Source organism: Cherax quadricarinatus, chromosome 4 (genome assembly GCF_038502225.1).
Source record: "Cherax quadricarinatus isolate ZL_2023a chromosome 4, ASM3850222v1, whole genome shotgun sequence".
Classification (NCBI taxonomy): Eukaryota; Metazoa; Arthropoda; class Malacostraca; order Decapoda; family Parastacidae; genus Cherax; species Cherax quadricarinatus.
The window spans coordinates 46,243,846-46,263,592 of NC_091295.1; the positions used below are offsets into that span (position 1 = coordinate 46,243,846).

Consider the following 19,747-nt stretch of genomic DNA (forward strand, 5'->3'; position numbering starts at 1 on the left):
TTCCTGCCCGATGAAGTCGCTACTCTATCCGTGTTTTCCACATTATCTGGTATGTTGTATACATATTGTGTGATAACCGTTTTTGTTTAGGTAACTTGTGTGATGTAAAGCCTTGCTACCCTTGTTCTTATAGTTCGACACTTTTGTTTGAGATTCTGTCTGAATTCACGTAAAATAAAAAGTTCACCTTATTCCTCTCGTTAGTATTGGATGGGTAAAGCAGAGTTGTTGATGGGCAGGTGGAAGGTGTTTAGGTCGTGTTGTTTGTGCCTGTGTGATTTGGGAATAGGATGTAGGGAAGTGGAATGGGTAGGAAAGTAAGCGTCGAGTGATTGAAGGAGGGAATGTGGATGAGGGTTGGGGTTGAAGTGGCGGGGGCTGGTGTAAGTGACGGATTGTGGGAGAAAGTATTGGTATAGGTGATAGTATGGGGAAGGAGTCAGGAAGGGGTCGTGAGGAAGTTGCATGCGTGCACTCATGAAATAGCCGGGGTATAATCAGGAAACACTCAATAAGTCACAAGCTGCTCAACCCCACTCTCCCCTTACTAGCATTCACCCCCCTTTCTTTCTCTCTCTCATTTACACAATGTTCTTATATGGTTAGGTTAAGAATTCCTACCTTTATTTACAAGCTAGGAACTATCACGTACTTCAGCTTATTTAAAAGTCTTAATTGTTATGAGACACGTGGGGAACAGCAGCGGGGCAGCGATTTCATTTAGTCAGGTAACTTTATTTCATCGATGTTATGCTGTACGAACATGTTTCACGCTCGAGTCTTTCTAGGAATGAATGATCTCAGCTGAAGTGATGTTCTTGAGAAGGATTCAGCCAGAGTGTAGTTAATGTTAGCACTCCGTCTTGTGGCATAGAAGCTGTCTTGTCACTGTCCGTGATATGGAGCCAGGTAGATACCTTGAGAGTATTGGTGTTGTACATAATAGCAAGACCACCCACATTTCTCCGGTGTTCAAGTCTCTGCTGGAATGCCAGATCTATCCAGGAATGGCTCAGGCGAGATAGAAGTCTTTCTCTGTTCTCTATTCTGTCCAGAAGTCGATGAGGAGGGGGGAGGTAATCCAAGACAATGGAGTATAGTCAAGTTGTGAGCGCACTTATGCTTCGAACAAAGTTTTCCAGCCTGTTGTTGAGCAAGTGCAAGATACACCTTCTTGGCTCTCATGTTTTCAAGATTTACAACGTGGTTCTTCATAGATAGTTTGGAAGCAAATTTCAACCTAGGATATCCACCTCATCCCTGGGTTCCAACACTCTTCCATTCATTCTTACCACATGCTCTAGTATTATCATCATCCTGCCTAGACACCATCGTTTGCATTTTCTCAGAAATGTAACCTGCCATCGTTTTCCCCTGGTTGATACTAAAAAAGAAATGGTTATAACTGTGACTATAATTTTTAAAGGGGTGCACCGGTAACCCGACGGAAGGCGTCGGTCAGATGGCCAAAAGTTCCAACGGGTTATCGTCTAAGACCCACGTCAAGAAACACTTGTCCTGTTTCCTGACAAACCTTACCTTACCCAGATTGATATAGCTGACAGTAATCGACGAACCTGAGAGCAGCTGGCTGAAGCCACTCCTGCCTAAACATTTCCTTTTGTCTCGAAAGTACACAAGTATCCTTTTCTACAAATTGTCGGAATCACCATACCCTTTACAACCTACTGGCCCGTGCTTGGCAGGTTCTAATGGAGCAGAGGCACAGTCATTGGCCTCCACTCCTGAACACCAGAAATTAAAGCCAGCAAATAACCCCCCCCCCTAAATTCCACCAGTATAACAAAAAAATTCCTTACATCAAGGGACTGCTCACGGAGTCGAATGCAATGTTTGCAGCTTTCACAGAGACCCACATAAAGGATCATTTTGACAACGAAATAGGGATCCCAGGTTATAACCTATTCAGATGCGACAGACTAAACAGGCAACAGGGGGGAAGGGGTTGTTGGCTTGTACATCAGAGAGTTGCTCATTTGCTCAGAACTACTAAACACCTCAAATGATGTAGTTGAAGTTTTGGCAGTAAAGATTGAAAACTGTCATTGTGATTGTTTACAAGCCTCCGGATGCAACTTCCCAGTAATTTCAGGAACAGCTTTTGAAAATTGACCGTCTGGAAATTCTAATTCCTGCCCCAAACATCTTGCTACTGGGAGATTTCAACTTGAGACACCTAAAATGGAGGAGTGTAGCAAATAATATTTTAGCACAAATCATCCCAGGAGGCATCCCAGATGAAAATTCACACACACATGAGCTATTAAATCTATGCACCAAATTCACTTTAAACCAGCAAATATTAGAGCCTACAAGACTAGAAAGTATGCTGGACCTCATCTTCCCTAACAACGACGATCTGATACATATTATAACTGTATCAAAAACAATACATGCAGATCACAACATAAAGGTACATACATGTGTGCACAGGGCTCCTGACCAGCAAAATGTGATCAGTCATGAGGGTGTCTTCACAAAATTCATCTTCAGTAACAAAAGCATACAGTGGGAATAAGTCAACCATGTCCTTAATGAAACAAGCTGGGAAGATATCCTAAACAACACGGATCCGAATCTTTGCCTAGAAAAAATTATTTCTGTGGCTCTTGAGGTTTGCTCAAGGCACATTCCATTAAGAAAAAAGAAAGAGATAGATGTTTCTTATACAGACGAAGGCGAAGATTCACAGAGCTGCTGAGAGGGTCCAATATATCTGAAATACGAAGGGAGGCACTGGTCAGAGAAATAACAAATATCGAACTTAAGCTTAAGGAATCTTACAGGAGACAAGAATTTCAAGACCTGAAAGCCATAAAGGAAACTGAAAAAAAAAATACTTCTCTTATGCCAAATCTAAGAGTAAAACAACATCTAGTATTGGGACCCTGCTTAGGCGAGATGGGTGATACGCAGATGACAGCAAAGAAATGAGTGAGATACTAATGTCCCAATAAAGTTTTCAGCGAGCCGTTACCCGAACTAGGGTCGACAATCTAAACGAATTCTTTATGAACGATACCCAAAATTTGGTCATCTCAAAAATCTCTGATACTATCATAACACCACAAGGCTTTGAAAAGGCAGTGAATGACATACCCATGCACTCTGCCTCAGGCCCAGACATATGGAACTCCATGTTCATAAAGACCTGCAAGAAGCCCCTGTCACGTGCCTTCAGCATTCTGTGGATAGGGAGCATGAACACAGGGGGTCATCCCACACTCTAAAAACAACAGACATAGCCCCCACTCTTACGTAGGTGGCAGTAAAGCAATTGCCAAGAACTACAGACCGATAGCACTAACATCCCATATCAAAAATCTTTGAAAGAGTTCTAAGAAGCAAGATCGCCAACCACCTAGATACCCATCAATTATACAAACCAGGGCAACACGGGTTTAGAGCAGGTCGCTTCTGCCTGTCCCAGCTACTGGACCACTAGGTCCTGGATGCTATAGAGGATAAACAAAATGCAGATGTAGTATACACAGACTTTGCAAAAGTCTTCGACAAGTGCGACCACGGTGTAATAACACAAAATGCGTGATAAAGGAATAACAGGAAAAGTTGGTAGATGGATCAGTAACTTCCTAACAAATAAAACACAAAGAGTAATAGTGAGGTCTGAAACAGCTACGGTAAAAAGCTCTGTTCCACAAGGCACAGTACTCGCTCCCATCCTATTCCTCATCCTCATATCTGACATAGACCGAGATGTAAGCCATAGCTCCTTGTCTTCCTTTGCGGGTGAAACCCGAATTGCCATGGCAGTGTCCTTCATCGAAGATACCGCAAGACTCCAAGCGGACATCAACCAAATCTTCCAATGGGCCACTCAAAACAATATGAAGTTCAATGGAGAAAATTTTCAACTACTCAGATATGGAAAACTTGAGGAAATTAAAACTGTATCAGGGTATACAACAAATTCTAACCCTACAGTAGAGCGAAAAAGTAATGTGAAGGACCTGGGAGTGATAATGTCAGGATCTCACCTTCAAAGATCACAACAATGTATCTACCGCATCTGCTAGAATGATAGGATGGATAATGAGAACCTTCAAAACTAGGGGTGCCAAGCCCATGATGATTCTCTTCAAATTGCTTGTTCTCTCTAGAGTGGAATACTGCTGTACACTGTCCCTTTCAAGGCAGGAAGTTGCTGACCTGAAGAGTGTACAAAGAACTTTCATGGAACACCTGAATTATTGGGAATGAGTGAATTCCCTTGATTTGTATTCCCTGGAATGCAGGCAAAAGAGATACATGATAATATAAACTTGGAAAATCCTAGAGGGATTAGTACCAAACTCGACAAGAGATGCAACATTCCCCCAATGAAAAGCAGGGGTACCATGAGTACACTGAGAGACAACACAATAAGTGTCAGGGCCCAAGACTGTTCAGCTGCCTCCCAGGATACATAAAGGGGATTAGCAGTAAACCCCGGCTGTTTTCAAGAAGACACTGGACAGGCACCTAAAGTCAGTACCTGACCAGCCGAGCTGTGGTTCGTACGTCAATTTGTGTGTGGCCAGCAGTAACAGCCTGGTTGATCAGACCCTGATTCACCACGAGACCGGGTCGTGGGGGCGAAACCCTCTCCAGGTATACCCACTCATTAACCTGTCAGATCTATATTTAAAGCTATCTACCATCCAGGTACCTGTTTACTGTTAGGCGAAAAGGATTAGTAGGCGTAATATTTGCCTGAACGTCTTTCCTTGCCCAGAGACCAACCCGGCATGACTGAAAAAAAAAACAAAATGAAATATGTTACGGGTTTGAGCAAGTGATTCTGGGTGGTGACAACGTTATTTGGATTTCTTTATGTAGCAGTTTTGGTTAGCCTGACACTTTTACTGTTCGTGAGGTGAGTGAAAGCCAGCCAACCTCTCAAGCGTACAAACCGTTAAACACACTTCTGTTTTAACACTCGCCTGCCAGTAGATGATTTTCATTTTTCTGTAATGTTTGTACAGTATATAACAATGTTGTTTATGCTGTGTGTGTGTATGTACTCAACTATTTGTGGTTGCAGGGGTCGATTCACAGCTAGCCCCGCCTCTTCTCTGGTTGCTACTAGGTCCACTCTCCCTGTTCTATGAGCTTTATTTGTGTGTACTCACCTAGTTGTGGTTGCAGAGGTCGATTCATAGCTCCTGGCCCTGCCTCTTCACTGGCCGCTACTGGGTCAATCTCCCTGTGTGTATGTGTGTAAGTGAATTTGATCGTACAGTGATTAGACTTGAGAGAGAATTTGTTTGATCGTACAGTGATCTAACTAGCTGTAGTTCCCGCCTCTTAGCATTCACCCGACTGACACGAATAGCTTTCTCCTGTTTAATTTGCACACTTGTTAAGACACATGCGCAACATCTGGTTATCTTTATTGTAGACGTTTCGCCATCCAGTGGCTTTATCAATACAGATTCTAGGACATAATTAGAAGACAGTAGAACTATATACAAAAGATGAGGTAATCAATCCCTCAGCCTTGGAGGTGGTGTTGACAGCACCGTGGTGGTAGAGATTCTGGAGCAGGATTAAGGATTAAGACGACTAGAGCTGTCGTGAGATGGGAAGGAAGAAGGATAAGTAAGGATGGAAATGACTGGAAAAGGGTGGGAAGGAGAAGAGGAGGAATCAAGGCAAGTGGCCCAACCACTTTGGGACATGTGGTACCGAAGTACTGGAGACGTTGTTGCTAGGCTCACTAGGAGAGGATGGCGAAGGCAGCGGTAGGAGCTGGGAGTGTCAAGACAGCAAGCAGGATGAAGTGGTTATGGTCTTAAACCATTTTCCAGTGCATTGAATTTTTTTTCCAGAGATCTGCAGCAAGTATGGGAGCGCTGTAGTAGTATTCGTTGGTGGAGTATCTGGTTGTAGGTAGGGTATGGCCTTTCTTCACTTTGGTACGATGCAGTGTTGTCTTGGAGATGTTTGGATGATCATTCGTGTGGGGTATTGCGTCGTGGTGTAGAATGTGAGTTCTCTGTGTTTAACCCATGGTGTTCCAGGTAATCGACGTGAGCGAGGTGGAGAAGGCGGTGGTGGAGTTGAGGAAGGTGGTGTTGCTTCGTTTTCAACTTCAGTAGACGAATTAGATGTTTCTGGTGGCAAGGCTTCTGATTGGTTGGATTCAGTGAGGAGTGGTGGCGGTGGAGGCTTCTCATTGGACGTTGTTGGAGTGACGTCATTAGTTGTTGGTGGTGGTGTTGGAGCTGCTGCAGCAGAGGTGGTAGCGTCGTTATCTATTATTAATTCCTTCAAGTCACCTGGCGCTTCAAAAGTGACGATCTTCGGGATTATTTGCAAAATATCAGCTGATGGTGGACTTGCAGGGAAGTTAAATGATGGCATGTTAAGTCCAAGAAGTTCATTAATAGTCGTGTTTAAAGAGCCAGGTTTTGCAGCATTTTGCATGTGAGCAAACATCATGCATTAATAGAATTTGGTACAAACATCACCAGGTGGAGGTTGGGTAGTGAGAGGTGGTGGGGACTGTTGAGTGGCTTGTAGAATCTTTGATGTTGTTGATTGAATCTTTGCAATTGCAACGTATGCAGGAGAGGTTCCAGATGACTTCTTTGTTTCTTCCTTCAGTTTTTTTTAGGATATCCTTACGCACTGGACATTTGGCTGCAAGAGTATGGTGGTCACTTACAGTTGATGCAAGTGGGAGCAGCAGTGGAAGTGCAAGAACGAAAATCGTGACCTGCAGACCCACAGGTGGAATATATCTTATTCTTCACGTGGCAATCGGCAGTAGAGTGACTGTACGAGTAACATGTTCAGCATGTGAAGCGTTCAGGTTCAGGTTCATCTGACGAGGGTTGATGTAGTACAAGAGATGACCAGGCCATCAGACAGTGCTCTGGTCGCCATGGTAACGTCCAGGAATGTGACCTTAAGCATCGAGGAAGCGTTTGGGATCTTCCCAACAGTCAATCTTGGCCCAGGTGTTGAGGTTTTCAAGCGATGTATTTCCTCGATGGACATGTTCATGATTAGCCTGTCAAGACGTTTCATGAACACGGAACGTTTTGCAAGCATGTATGGTGACGTGGAGATGGTAAAGTCGCGGTCTTCTAAGGTCTTCAGCATCATCGAGAAAAGTTACGATGAAAGCTCCTGTCAGTGACATAATCTGGGAGAACTTGGCGTGAAGACGAGTGTTGAGAGAAGCTGCAAGCTCAAGCTTCGTGGCGTCATCGACGACAGCAGATGTCACACGATGTGACAACATGGAGATGGTAGAGGTTCCCCTCCCCAACGGGGATCGTAGGGATACTTTGCAAGTAAGGAGAGCTGCTATGACCTGCCAAGGCGAGAGTCAAAAGCAGAATCATTCTGGAGCAAAGGCAAGGAGACTGGCGTTTATATAGGCGTCAGTGATATTAGCCAGTATCAATTTTAATATTGTAATACGTTTAAACCCACAACCCACCTTCAGACGTCTATATTTATGCTTTTGTTTAGACAATACAAATTATGTATATTTATTACAAATCACATATTCAAAACTAGTAAAAGTGCAATTACATAAAGCTGGGTAGAGATGTTTGCATGATTCAAGTTGCTGTGTTAGACATTGCATAATAACATTCCTGAACCCATTTCATTATTATTTTCCTCTTACCAGAATTAAATAAAATAGGGCAGTCACAAGTAGGCGGGATTCCCCAGTGGAAGTAGGTCCTACCCAAAGGGATGGGTTAGTTGTAGTAGCCGTGAAGAAGGTCATGTAGATGTCCTCTGAACCAAGTAGGACCTACTTCCACTGGGAAATCCCGCCTACCCGTGACTATGCCCTCGTCTGCTACACGTTCCTAACCACTGACGCCTATATAAACGCCAGTCTCCTTGCCTTTGCTCCAGAATCTGCCACCACGGTGCTCTCAACACCACATCCAAGGCTGAGGGACTGATTACCTCATCTTTTGTATATAGTTCTACTGTCTTCTAATTATGTCCTAGAATCTGTATTGATAAAGCCACTGGATGGCGAAACGTCTACAATAAAGATAACCAAATGTTGCACAAATGGCGTATTACTGACTAGTGAAGAATGCAGAGCCAACTCATTGGAACTAATTGTTCTACGCAGAGTTATCAAGGTCGTGATACACGGACTGCACCAAGAAAAGCGTGATTTGCACCATGTCTTCACCGATTACAACTTGACCGAGAATGCGATCATACATTGGTCAGTAGCATCAAGTGTATACAGCAAAATACTGTAAATATACACAAGGATACAGAGAGAGGCTTTATACGTATTAGTCACTGGTTTGATGGGTTTTACTTTCGCATGTTGGTTACCTAAGGCCAGAACTTACTCGTTCAACACCTAATCAATTAGGTTATTGTCGCCAGCCCAAGCCTATATACAACAAACGACAGAGCAAACCATTGGATTTTTCGAGATTGTGTGATCTCTGCTTTGGGGAAGGGAGTAATCGATCATCAGTATCTGTGCTTGAGGAGAGACCCTATTTGATGTGATCCACAAAATATGATTATCTTCGCGCTCCTATCCATTTGTAGGATCCTTCTCTTTCTCTCGCGTTCCTTGTCACATGACCCATTGTGTTTAAACAACTAGCGCTGGCTGTCATTGATTTAGCAACCGTTGGCTTATGGGTGCTGAACATCATTAGTAATTAAGCAACTGATGGCTTACCGATGCATAGTATCGTCAACGATACCACTGATAACCTCTGGCTTTCCGTCACTATGCATTCTTGGTTGAGCTTCCGCTGCTTTACCATAAATAAATTTTCCACCCCATTTAAAAAACAATTTAGATATACTGGGTATAGATGTATTAACCTAGTTGTTTTTGTAGTGGTTGAGATATATCCCCTGGTCTCTCCTCTTACCGATCGGCGTATTCCTTCTTAATTTGTCCTTAAACAAAAGCACTGAACCTGATTTGTCACACAGGAATCCACGATTCACAGATATTTTGAAAGATCTCTGTGTCTTTGACACCCAATAATGAATAAAAGAATAACGATAGTGAGTAAAGAAAAGAAAGGGGGGAAGGGAAGAAAGGAAATGCAGGGATGAACGGAGGTGGAGGAAAGGGAGAGGGATACCTTTACCTGGGTCAGTCATGTGTGGTGCTTACCTCGTCAACCAGGCTGTTGCTGCTTATGGCCCACTGACCCACATATCCATCGCAACCTGATTGATTTGGCACTTGGTGGCGATACTTAAGTAAGTTTATTCAGGTATACACAAATACAGTTGTCTAGATTATCTTACATAGCAGCGTATGTGTAAAGAACCTAAGATAACCCAAAAAAGTCAGTGACTTATTTCCATTGGGGTCCTTGACCAGTTTCCTCTTGAAGACTTATCCCAGTAATGTTTCTGTATTCTGGTAAGACTTATCCCAGTAATGTTTCTGTATTCTGGTAAGATGTTGAATAGCCTGGAACTACGGATGTTGATACAATGTTCTCTTATTATGCCCATTGTGCTCATGCTTTTCACTGGGTTTATTTTATACTTCCTCTTATATCTTTAATGCCGGTATGTTGTCATGGCAGCATACAGATTGGAGACTAGGCCCTCAAGTACTTTCCATGTACTATATATTATCATGTAACCTTCTCTCCAACGAGTACATATTTAGGACTTTGAGGTGGTTCCAGTAATTGAAATGCTTTATTGGGTCTATGCAGGCTGTAAATGGTCTCTGTTCCAGCTTTGAAGTCTCTCCTTCCCTGATTGGGGTTGCCAACACTAAACAATACTCTGAACGACAGAGCACAAGCGATTTGAATAAAGTCTCCACTGACACTATTTACCTTGTTTTGTATGTTCTCATTATCCACTGTCAGGTGGGTTGGTTGGATGTAAGGAGGAGGGAGAGAGGAAGTGAGATGGGTGGATGTGTTGAGTTGGGTGGCTGGGAGGTACAGGGATTGGGTGAGACAGGGAGAGATGGGAGTACTGTATTGGATTCAGTGCTGGGGAGAAGGGAGGGATGTTGGGGGTGGGAAGGGTGTAGTAGTGACATGAGTCAGCAGACATGCAAACTGCCAAGGTCGAATAGCTGGAGAAGGGAGGAGAAAAGGACAAGGGAAACAACTGATAAAATTGGAAAGGGCATAGTTTGCAATAATGGGTATTAGATCAAATTAATAATGAAGTAAAAAAAATAAATATTTTCAAAATATGCATGAACACAACAGTTTGTAAGGTCCATAGTATGTACAACATTTTGGGCAAACTTACTTAATGTTGATTAATATTAAAAGTTTGCATAGATTAACCGCTTCAAACTAGGATTTAACACTAATGGATATTGCATGGATAAGCATTAAATTGTTTGAATGCTAAGTTTTAATTAATGTGAAGATATACAAGATCCTTCAAGGAGATGGAGGGACAGCGACAGACAATTGACAATTGTATGGGATCACTTACACTGCATCTTAAGTAATTCATATGGGAACTGGTGATAAACATATCAAAATTAGTAAAATTTATATAGATAAATTTTGATTATACTGAGGTTAGTAAAATTTATATAATAGATAAATTGTGATTGTACTGGAAGATGTCAGAGCCCAGGGGCTTTTTAAAAGCAATGCATTTCTACTGCATGCTACAGAACTTTTAAAATTCTACCATTTCTGATGACATGACTATACATGTTGCTACACAATGCTATGATCAACAAGGAAGAGACATCAAGGATATCATGAAATGTATCCCATAACCAAATTAGGCCTATCTTAAAATACACACACAGTAGTTAAGATTTTTTTTTCAGGGTCTTTAGGCATTAACGATATGCCTAAATTAATAAAAAATACATCACAAAGCCTCAAATAACACCACATAACCAACAGGAAGCCCACATCACAGTAGTGTACAGTACACTAAACTCGTCATTCACTGTGGTACACTAAACTCGTCATTCACTGTGGTACACTAAACTCGTCATTCACTGTGGTACACTAAGCTCGTCATTCACTGTGGTACACTAGTTCTTGGCTGAATCGTCAGTTCACTATACATATATTATGCACGTACAGTGGTCCCTCGTTTTTCGTAATTAATCCGTTCCTGGAGCCGTTACTATAAATGAAATTTACGATTTACGAATCAATTTTCCCCATAAGAAATAATGTAAATACAATTAATCCGTTCCTGACACCCAGAAGTATTAAAACAAAAAAAAATTTTTACATGAAATATACATGTAGTACATAAACAATACAATGGGAAATGATGAATGAAACATTAACAGCATAACACTTACCTTTATTGGAGATTCTTCTTAGTGTTTGGGAGACTGGAGGAGGAGAGAGAGTGGATTGTTTATAGTTTGGAAGGGGAATCCCCTTCCAGCAAGACCTCAGGTACCAGTTGCTTTTCTGGGGTTACTTGTCTTCTCTGTTTCTTAATGCCACTAGGACCACCTTGAGAGTCACTGGAGTCCTGTCCTGCAAAATAACTGTGGAGAGAGCTCTGTTTCTGGCATCTCTTTAGCACTTCCCTAAAATGGCCCAAGACTTTGTCACTGTAAATGTTGCCAACCTGGCTTGCAACAACCTTGTTAGGGTGATGTTTCTCCATAAAGCTTTCCATCTTACCCCACATAGTAAAAATCTCTCTAATTTCTGAAGAAGGCACTTTCTTCCATCTCTCTTCCTCCTCCTCTGCAGCAAGATTCTGAGCTGCGATGTGTTGCTCTTCCTGCTGAAGCTCTTGCAGCTCCTCAGTGGTGAGCTCTTCATTGTGGTCTTCCACCAATTCTTCCACATCCTCCAAACTCACATCCAACCCCATGGAACTCCCCAGTGCCACAATTGATTTTACAACAGACATAGGCTCATTAGGGTCAGTCCCAAACCCTTCAAAATCCCTCTTGTCGACACAATCTGGCCACAATTTTCTCCAGACAGAGTTCAAAGTCCTGGTAGTCACTCCCTCCCAAGCCATACCTATAAGGGTTATGCAATGGAGGATGGCTGAAGTGTTCTCTCCAAAATTCCCTTAGGGTCAAGTGAGTGTCTGTGGTCACAGTCAAGCACCTGTGAAACATTGCTTTTGTGTAGAGTTTTTTAAAGTTTGCAATAACCTGCTGGTCCATGGGTTGGAGGAGAGGAGTGGTATTCGGGGGCAAGAACTTTACTGTGATGAACCCAAACTCCTCGAAAATTAGGTCATCCAAGTTTGGAGGATGAGCAGGTGCACTGTCCATTACTAGCAGGCACTTGAGATCCAATTTCTTTTCCAGGAGATACTCCTTCACACTAGGGCCAAACACTTAATTGAACCACTCGACGAAAATTTCCCTCATGACCCATGCCTTACTATTAGATTTCCAAAACACACACAATTTACTCTTCATAAGATTGTTTTTCCTGAACACTCTGGGATTTTCAGAATGGTACACTAGTAATGGCTTCACTTTGAAATCCCCACTAGCATTAGCACAGAACATTAGCGTCAGCCTGTCTTTCATAGGTTTGTGTCCTGGCATTGCCTTTTCCTCTTGTGTAATGAAGGTCCTCTTTGGCATTTTCTTCCAAAAGAGGCCTGTTTCGTCACAATTGAACACTTGCTCAGGTTTCAGTCCTTCAGCCTCTATGTACTCCTGGAATTCCTGCACATATTTTTCAGCCGCCTTGTGGTCCGAACTGGCAGCCTCACCATGCCTTACCACACTGTGTATGCCAGTACGGTTCTTAAATCTCTCAAACCAGCCTTTGCTGGCCTTAAATTCACTCACATCACCACTATTTGCAGGCAATTTCTTTACCAAATCTTCTTGCAACTGCCTAGCCTTTTCACAAATAATCGAAGTCATAAGAGTATCTCCTGCTAATTGTTTCTCATTTATCCACACCAATAATAACTTCTCAACCTCTTCCAGTACTGGTGATCTCATTTTTGTCAGCATAGTTACTCCCTTTGCAACAACAGCGTCCTTTATTTTCTTTTTCTTGGCCACTATGGAACATAAGGTTGTGTAGGGTTTCATACATCCTGGACAGTTCGGCCACACTTGTACCACTTTCACATTGTTCAATGATGGTTTTCTTAAATTCAATCGTATTTCTCACCTTCTTTACCACAGGCTTGGCACTAGGAGCTTTCTTTGGAGCCATGGTAGCTTATTTAGTACTTGCAAGCACTAAAATAAATGGAATATTATGAAATATTTTGCTGGAGCACATGAGGGGACCTTCGCTCATTGGTAAACAATGCCAGACTGGCTGCTGCCCCGGCTCACGCCGTGGGCATGCGTCCCGGACGAACTACGACTTGCGAGTCAACCTATGAAAAGCGAGTCCATGTTTATACGAAAATACCCCTATGATTGGCGAAATTTACAATTGCCAGGAACTACGAAAAGCGGGGGACCACTGTATACATCTTTTAAAGGAGGTATCTTGATATAAGTGAACAGTATTTAGATAAGGCTAAAGAGGTTTTTGTGGCATTTATGGATTTGGAAAAGGCGCATGACAGGGTGGATAGGGGGGCAATGTGGCAGATGTTGCAGATGTATGGTATAGGAGGTAGGTTACTGAAAGCAGTGAAGATTTTTACAAGGATAGTGAGGCTCAAGTTAGAGTATGTAGGAAAGAGGGAGATTATTTCCCAGTAAAAGTAGGCCTTAGACAAGGATGTGTGATGTCACCGTGGTTGTTCAATATATTTATAGATGGGGTTGTAAGAGAAGTAAATGCGAGTGTCTTGGCAAGAGGTGTGGAGTTAAAAGATAAAGAATCACACATAAAGTGGGAGTTGTCACAGTTGCTCTTTGCTGATGACACTGCTCTTGGGTGATTCTGAAGAGAAGTTGCAGAGGTTGGTGGATGAATTTGGTAGGGTATGTAAAAGAAGAAAGTTGAAAGTGAATACAGGAAAGAGTAAGGTTGTGAGGATAACAAAAAGATTAGGTGATGAAAGATTGGATATCAGATTGGAGGGAGAGAGTATGGAGGTGAATGTATTCAGATATTTGGGAGTGGACGTGTCAGTGGATGGGTCTATGAAAGATGAGGTGAATCATAGAATTGATGAGGGGAAAAGGGTGAGCAGTGCACTTAGGAGTCTGTGGAGACAAAGAACTTTGTCCTTGGAAGCAAAGAGGGGAATGTATGAGAGTATAGTTTTACTAACGCTCCTGTATAGGTGTGAAGCATGGGTGATGAATATTGCAGTGAGGAGAAGGCTGGAGGCAGTGGAGATGTCATGTCTGAGGGTAATGTGTGGTGTGAATATAACGCAGAGAATTCGTAGTTTGGAAGTTAGGAGGAGGTGTGGGATTGCCAAAACTGTTGTCCAGAGGGCTGAGGAAGGGTTGTTGAGGTGGTTTGGACATGTAGAGAGAATGGAGCGAAACAGAATGACTTCAAGAGTGTATCAGTCTGTAGTGGAAGGAAGGCGGGGTAGGGGTCGGCCTAGGAAAGGTTGGAGGGAGGGGGTAAAGGAGGTTTTGTGTGCGAGGGGCTTGGACTTCCAGCGGGCATGTGTGAGCGTGTTTGATAGGAGTGAATGGAGACAAATGGTTTTTAATACTTGACGTGCTGTTGGAGTGTGAGCAAAGTAACATTTATGAAGGGATTCAGGGAAACCGACAGGCCGGACTTGAGTCCTGGAGATGGGAAGTACAGTGCCTGCACTCTGAAGGAGGGGTGTTAATGTTGCAGTTTAAAAACTGTAGTGTAAAGCACCCTTCTGGCAAGACAGTGATGGAGTGAATGATGGTGAAAGTTTTTCTTTTTCGGGCCACCCTGCCTTGGTGGGAATCGGCCAGTGTGTTAATAATAATAATAAATCTTGTTACTGGTAAAGGGCTCTTAATCCAAGGAATTGAAACTTCCCTTCCTTTGGGTGAAACCTGATTACCTCAGATTCCTAAGGTGCTGTATGACCCCAATTGGCTTAGTGCTTACCCATGAATATAATAATAATAGTAATAATAATATGTATGCAGTATACAGATCACTGGGTATGACTGGATTTGGGCCACTATTCATGTCACTACACTTCAGCCTATATTGCTCTTCATCTGGGCCTCATACCTCTTGTCTTCATTTTGCATTTTACTGTCATGTCTTTGCTATCAATGTCATGACCAGGTCTTAATATAAGCCATTATCATCAAGTACCACATTTACTAGACCATTCTGCACCTTCACTGTATTTAACCAGGCTTACCAGCCAATATTAAATAGTAGCTCTCATTGATAAAAACTGCCAGTCACTTGTTAACATGTGGCAACACATGAAATGCTATGTATTCTCAAAGAAAAAAGTGCTTACCTATATGGATAGTTTGTTAATATCTGTCATGTGAAAGTAAGCGTTGCATTTCTAACACAGCAGGCATAAAAAGAACTATATGCAGTACTGTTCTTATCACTAAATTTAGACAATGGTAATGCGTGATCCAATAATCCAAGATGAACAGACAGAAACTAATGAAGAGTATGTGGATAGCAAAGCCACTCCTCCATCCACTGGGATGAGAGAGGGGTGCTTACAGTTCCTAAGGCTACAGCAGATTCGTATTGGTACAATACCTAGAGACATGAGGTAAGTCAAGTTTTGAGAGTTTGTCTAGCACTGTGATGTATGATAAGAGGATGTTATATAGGTTGGTAGAAAGCTATTGTTGTGGTTAGTGTATCAGTTGAGTTTTAGATATTATAATATTATAACGTGGGCTTTGTAAAATTTATTACATGTGATAAGCATTAACTATATATACTACATCTGTGATTGTAATATTTTTACAAAAATTAACTTTCATACCGTATAATCTTAGCATTCACAAAATCATAATAACATGACTATAAACTAATGACAGAGTGGGTAGGACTTGAACCTTGCCAGGTGAGTTCTAAAACTCTTGGGCCAGTGTGCTATCTAGTGGACCATACTGGTCTAACAACATTTATATAGCTAGGCATATTTCTACCCACCATAGGGAGGTTAGCATGGGCCACTGTGACTACAAATGCAGGTTTTTTCAGATGAATCTCACACTAGCATGACTTGTGTTTAAGGACTCGCTTACCATAGGTTCGAGCCCCTTCTGTTGTAGGATTTGATTACTGTTAACACAGTTAACAGTAATCAAATTAAATTTGGACTGATAAGATATCATTTATTGCATATACATCTTAATACACTTATGCTATCCTTCTGAAAGTGAATTTTTTTAAAATAGGTTTTTTAATTAATAATCCTTCCACAGGGGCTTGTATCGCTACCTCAAGTTGTTGATGAGGATTCACCATGCTAAGAAAAACAACCTTAGTGTACCAAAAATTTTCCAAGAGGTTGTGCGGAAAAACAGAAACAAAGTGGCATTTTACTTTGAAGATGAGACGTGGACTTTTCAACAGGTAGGACAAAATAAAGAAAAAACAAAATTAGTCTTGGTATCCTTAGGAATCGAAGTACAAAGCATTTTGAAATTCTCCTTGATTGCCTCAAATTCTCAAGGCACTGTATGGCCCCCTATGGGTATAGCACTTACCCATGACTGTCATACTATAATAATTATGGAACTATTGTATAAATTTAGAATTGGAGTTCATATTTTGACCAAGTGGATTTGTTCCTATTAGTAGCTTACTCCTAAAATTTGATGTATACTACATGTTTATTATTGCTCTATATGTACTGTACATTTATTAAAAAAAGTTCATACGCAACATTGCAATCTCTTACATACCTATCTAATAATGTCTTTTATTTTGTAAGTGGCTTCATCCTTCATCATCTGTAGATCATTGATCCAAGTGATGACAAGCTTTTTTTTCAATGTGCTTTTGCTTGAATTTGAAGGTTGGATTATTGCTTTGAAATACAGTACAGTAGTTGCATTGTTATCTTGGCCAGTGAAGTTAGAACACTTTGCTAATGCAATATTATACATGGTTGAACCCCATAATTTGTATTCATGGTTTTTTCATTCCTTATGTCCTTTTGTTTAGTGCATGAATCCTATCCTAAGTTTACTTATTAAAATCATCTCTTGCAACATGTCAAGGAAAGTTTCTGGATGGCGATGAAGGGGTCTCAAGTTATGGAAGTGAACCTATCCTTCCCTTTTTCAGATTGAACATAATTGCTTTACTTTTCTCATGCGCTGTGTGACCTCAATGGTTTTAGCACTTACTCCCTGCAAATTATGGTTTTTCTTGACTCCTTTGTCTATTTTTTGCTTGGTGCCTGCCGTCTGAGGCTTCCTTATTCGCTTCATTTCTGGGAACCTAACCTCACAAATTATGAGGTTCAATTATGCATTTTGAGAAGTACTGTAACAACCTTATTCCAGTACTGAAAATCAGTACGTATTACAATATATATTTTATTTTCAAGGCAAATGCTATGAATCTTGATTTAAACCATTCATTTTTTGTTTTTGGGGTGGGGGTCAAGTAATACAGCAGAATTTTCTACCCTGAGAACGAGTTTGGGAGAGGGCCTCTCGACCCTCAAAGGGTTAGTGATGGTATTCAGGCAAACCGCTTAGCCGGACTTGAGTCTTGGAAATGGGAAGTACAGTGGACCCCCGGATTACATAGTCATCGGATTTCATAATACAGTGGACCCCCGCATACCGTACAATCCGCATACTGGTCGCTTTGATCGCAAAAATTTTGCCTCGCATACCGCCCAAAAACCCGCTCACCACCCTTCGTCCGAGACGCATCCAATGTGCGGCCTGAGCCAGCCTCATATGTTCCGCCGGTGGCATTGTTTACCAGCCAGCCTCCGCGGTAACATCCAAGCATACAATCGGAATATTTCGTATTATTACAGTGTTTTCGGTGCTTTATCTGGAAAATAAGTGACCATGGGCCCCAAGAAAGCTTCTAGTTCCAACCCTACAGCAATAAGGGTGAGAATTCCAATAGAGATGAAGAAAGAGATCATTGATAAGTATGAAAGTGGAGTGCGTGTCGCCGACCTGGTCAGGTTGTACAAGAAACCCAAATCAACCATCTCTACTATTGTGGGCAACAGAAAGGCAATCAAGGAAGCTGTTCTTGCCAAAGGTTTAACTGTGTTTTCGAAACAGAGATCGCAAGTGATGGAAGATGTTGAGAGACTTACTGGTGTGGATAAATGAAAAACAGCTAGCAGGAGATAGCGTCTCTCAAGCGATCATAAGCGAAAAGGCTAGGAAGTTGCATGAGGATTTAATTAAAAAAATGCCTGCAACTAGTGATGATGTGAGTGAATTTAAGGCCAGCAAAGGTTGGTTTGAGAGATTTAAGAAGCGTAGTGGCATACATAGTGTGATAAGGCATGGTGAGGCTGCCAGTTCGGACCACAAAGCAGCTGAAAAATATGTGCAGGAATTCAAGGAGTACATAGAAAGTGAAGGACTGAAACCTGAACAAGTGTTTAATTGTGATGAAACAGGCCTGTTTTGGAAGAAAATGCCAAGCAGGACCTACATTACTCAGGAGGAAAAGGCACTCCCAGGACATAAGCCTATGAAAGACAGGCTTACTTTGTTGATGTGTTCCAATGCTACTGGTGATTGCAAAGTGAAGCCTTTATTAGTGTATCACTCTGAAACTCCCAGACCGTTCAGGCAAAAGAATGTCTTCAAGGAGAATTTGTGTGTGCTGTGGAGGGCAAACAGTAAGGCATGGGTCACTAGGGACTTTTTCTATGACTGGTTACACCATGCATTTGCCCCCAATGTGAAAGATTACCTAACTGAAAAGGAATTAGAACTTAAGTGCCTCCTGGTGTTAGACAATGCCCCTGGTCATCCTACAGACGTGGCAGAGCGACTTTATGGGGACATGAAATTCATTAAGGTGAAGTTTTTGCCTCCTAATAACACTCCTCTCCTGCAGCCCATGGACCAGCAGGTTATTGCAAACTTCAAAAAACTGTACACAAAAGCTCTGTTTGAAAGGTGCTTTGTAGTGACCTCAGAAACTCAACTGACTCTAAGAGAGTTTTGGAGAGAGCACTTTAATATCCTCAATTGTGTAAACCTTATAGGTAAGGCTTGGGAGGGAGTGACTAAGAAGACCTTGAACTCTGCTTGGAAGAAACTGTGGCCAGAATGTGTAGACAAAAGGGATTTTGAAGGGTTTGAGGCTAACCCTGAGAGGATTATGCCAGTTGAGGAATCCATTTTGACATTGGGAAAGTCCTTAGGGTTGGAGGTTAGTGGGGATGATGTGGAAGAGTTGGTGGAGGAGGACAATGAAGAACTAACCACTGATGAGCTGATAGATCAACTTCAACAGCAAGAGGCCAGACCTGAGGAAACTGGTTCAGAGGAGGGGAGAGAGAAATTGAAGAAGTTGCCTACTACAAAGATTAAGGAAATCTGTGCAAAGTGGCTTGAAGTGCAAACCTTCATGGATGAAAATCACCCTCACACAGCTATTGCAAGCCGTGCTGGTGATTATTACACTGACAATGTTGTGAAACACTTTAGGGAAGTCATAAAGGAACGAGAGGTACAGGCCACTATGGACAGATATGTTGTGCGACAGAAGTCCAGTGACTCTGAAGCTGGTCCTAGTGGCATTAAAAGAAGAAGGGAAGTAACCCCAGAAAAGGACTCGACACTTCAAGTCTTAATGGAAGGGGATTCCCCTTCTAAACACTAACACTCTCTCTCCCCTCCTCCCATCCCATCAATCATCACCAGATCTTCAATAAAAGTAAGTGTCATGTAATTGTGCATGCC

At 42.0% G+C, this 19,747-nt stretch overlaps 1 protein-coding gene across 6 annotated transcripts in view; it reads left to right on the plus strand.

Annotated features, from left to right (window-relative positions):
• LOC128684512 (long-chain fatty acid transport protein 4) overlaps positions 1-19,747 on the plus strand; it is a 197,246-nt gene that overhangs the window by 52,344 nt on the left and 125,155 nt on the right. For 4 of the 6 annotated variants that reach the window (XM_053770733.2, XM_053770735.2, XM_053770734.2 and 1 more), the window contains exon 3: positions 16,268-16,418. In XM_053770733.2, coding sequence (XP_053626708.2) covers positions 16,268-16,418 — 151 coding nt within the window. Of the gene's footprint in view, positions 1-15,390; positions 15,604-16,267; positions 16,419-19,747 lie in introns of all 6 variants that reach the window. The other 2 variants (XM_053770739.2, XM_053770737.2) reach the window with 1 other exon arrangement.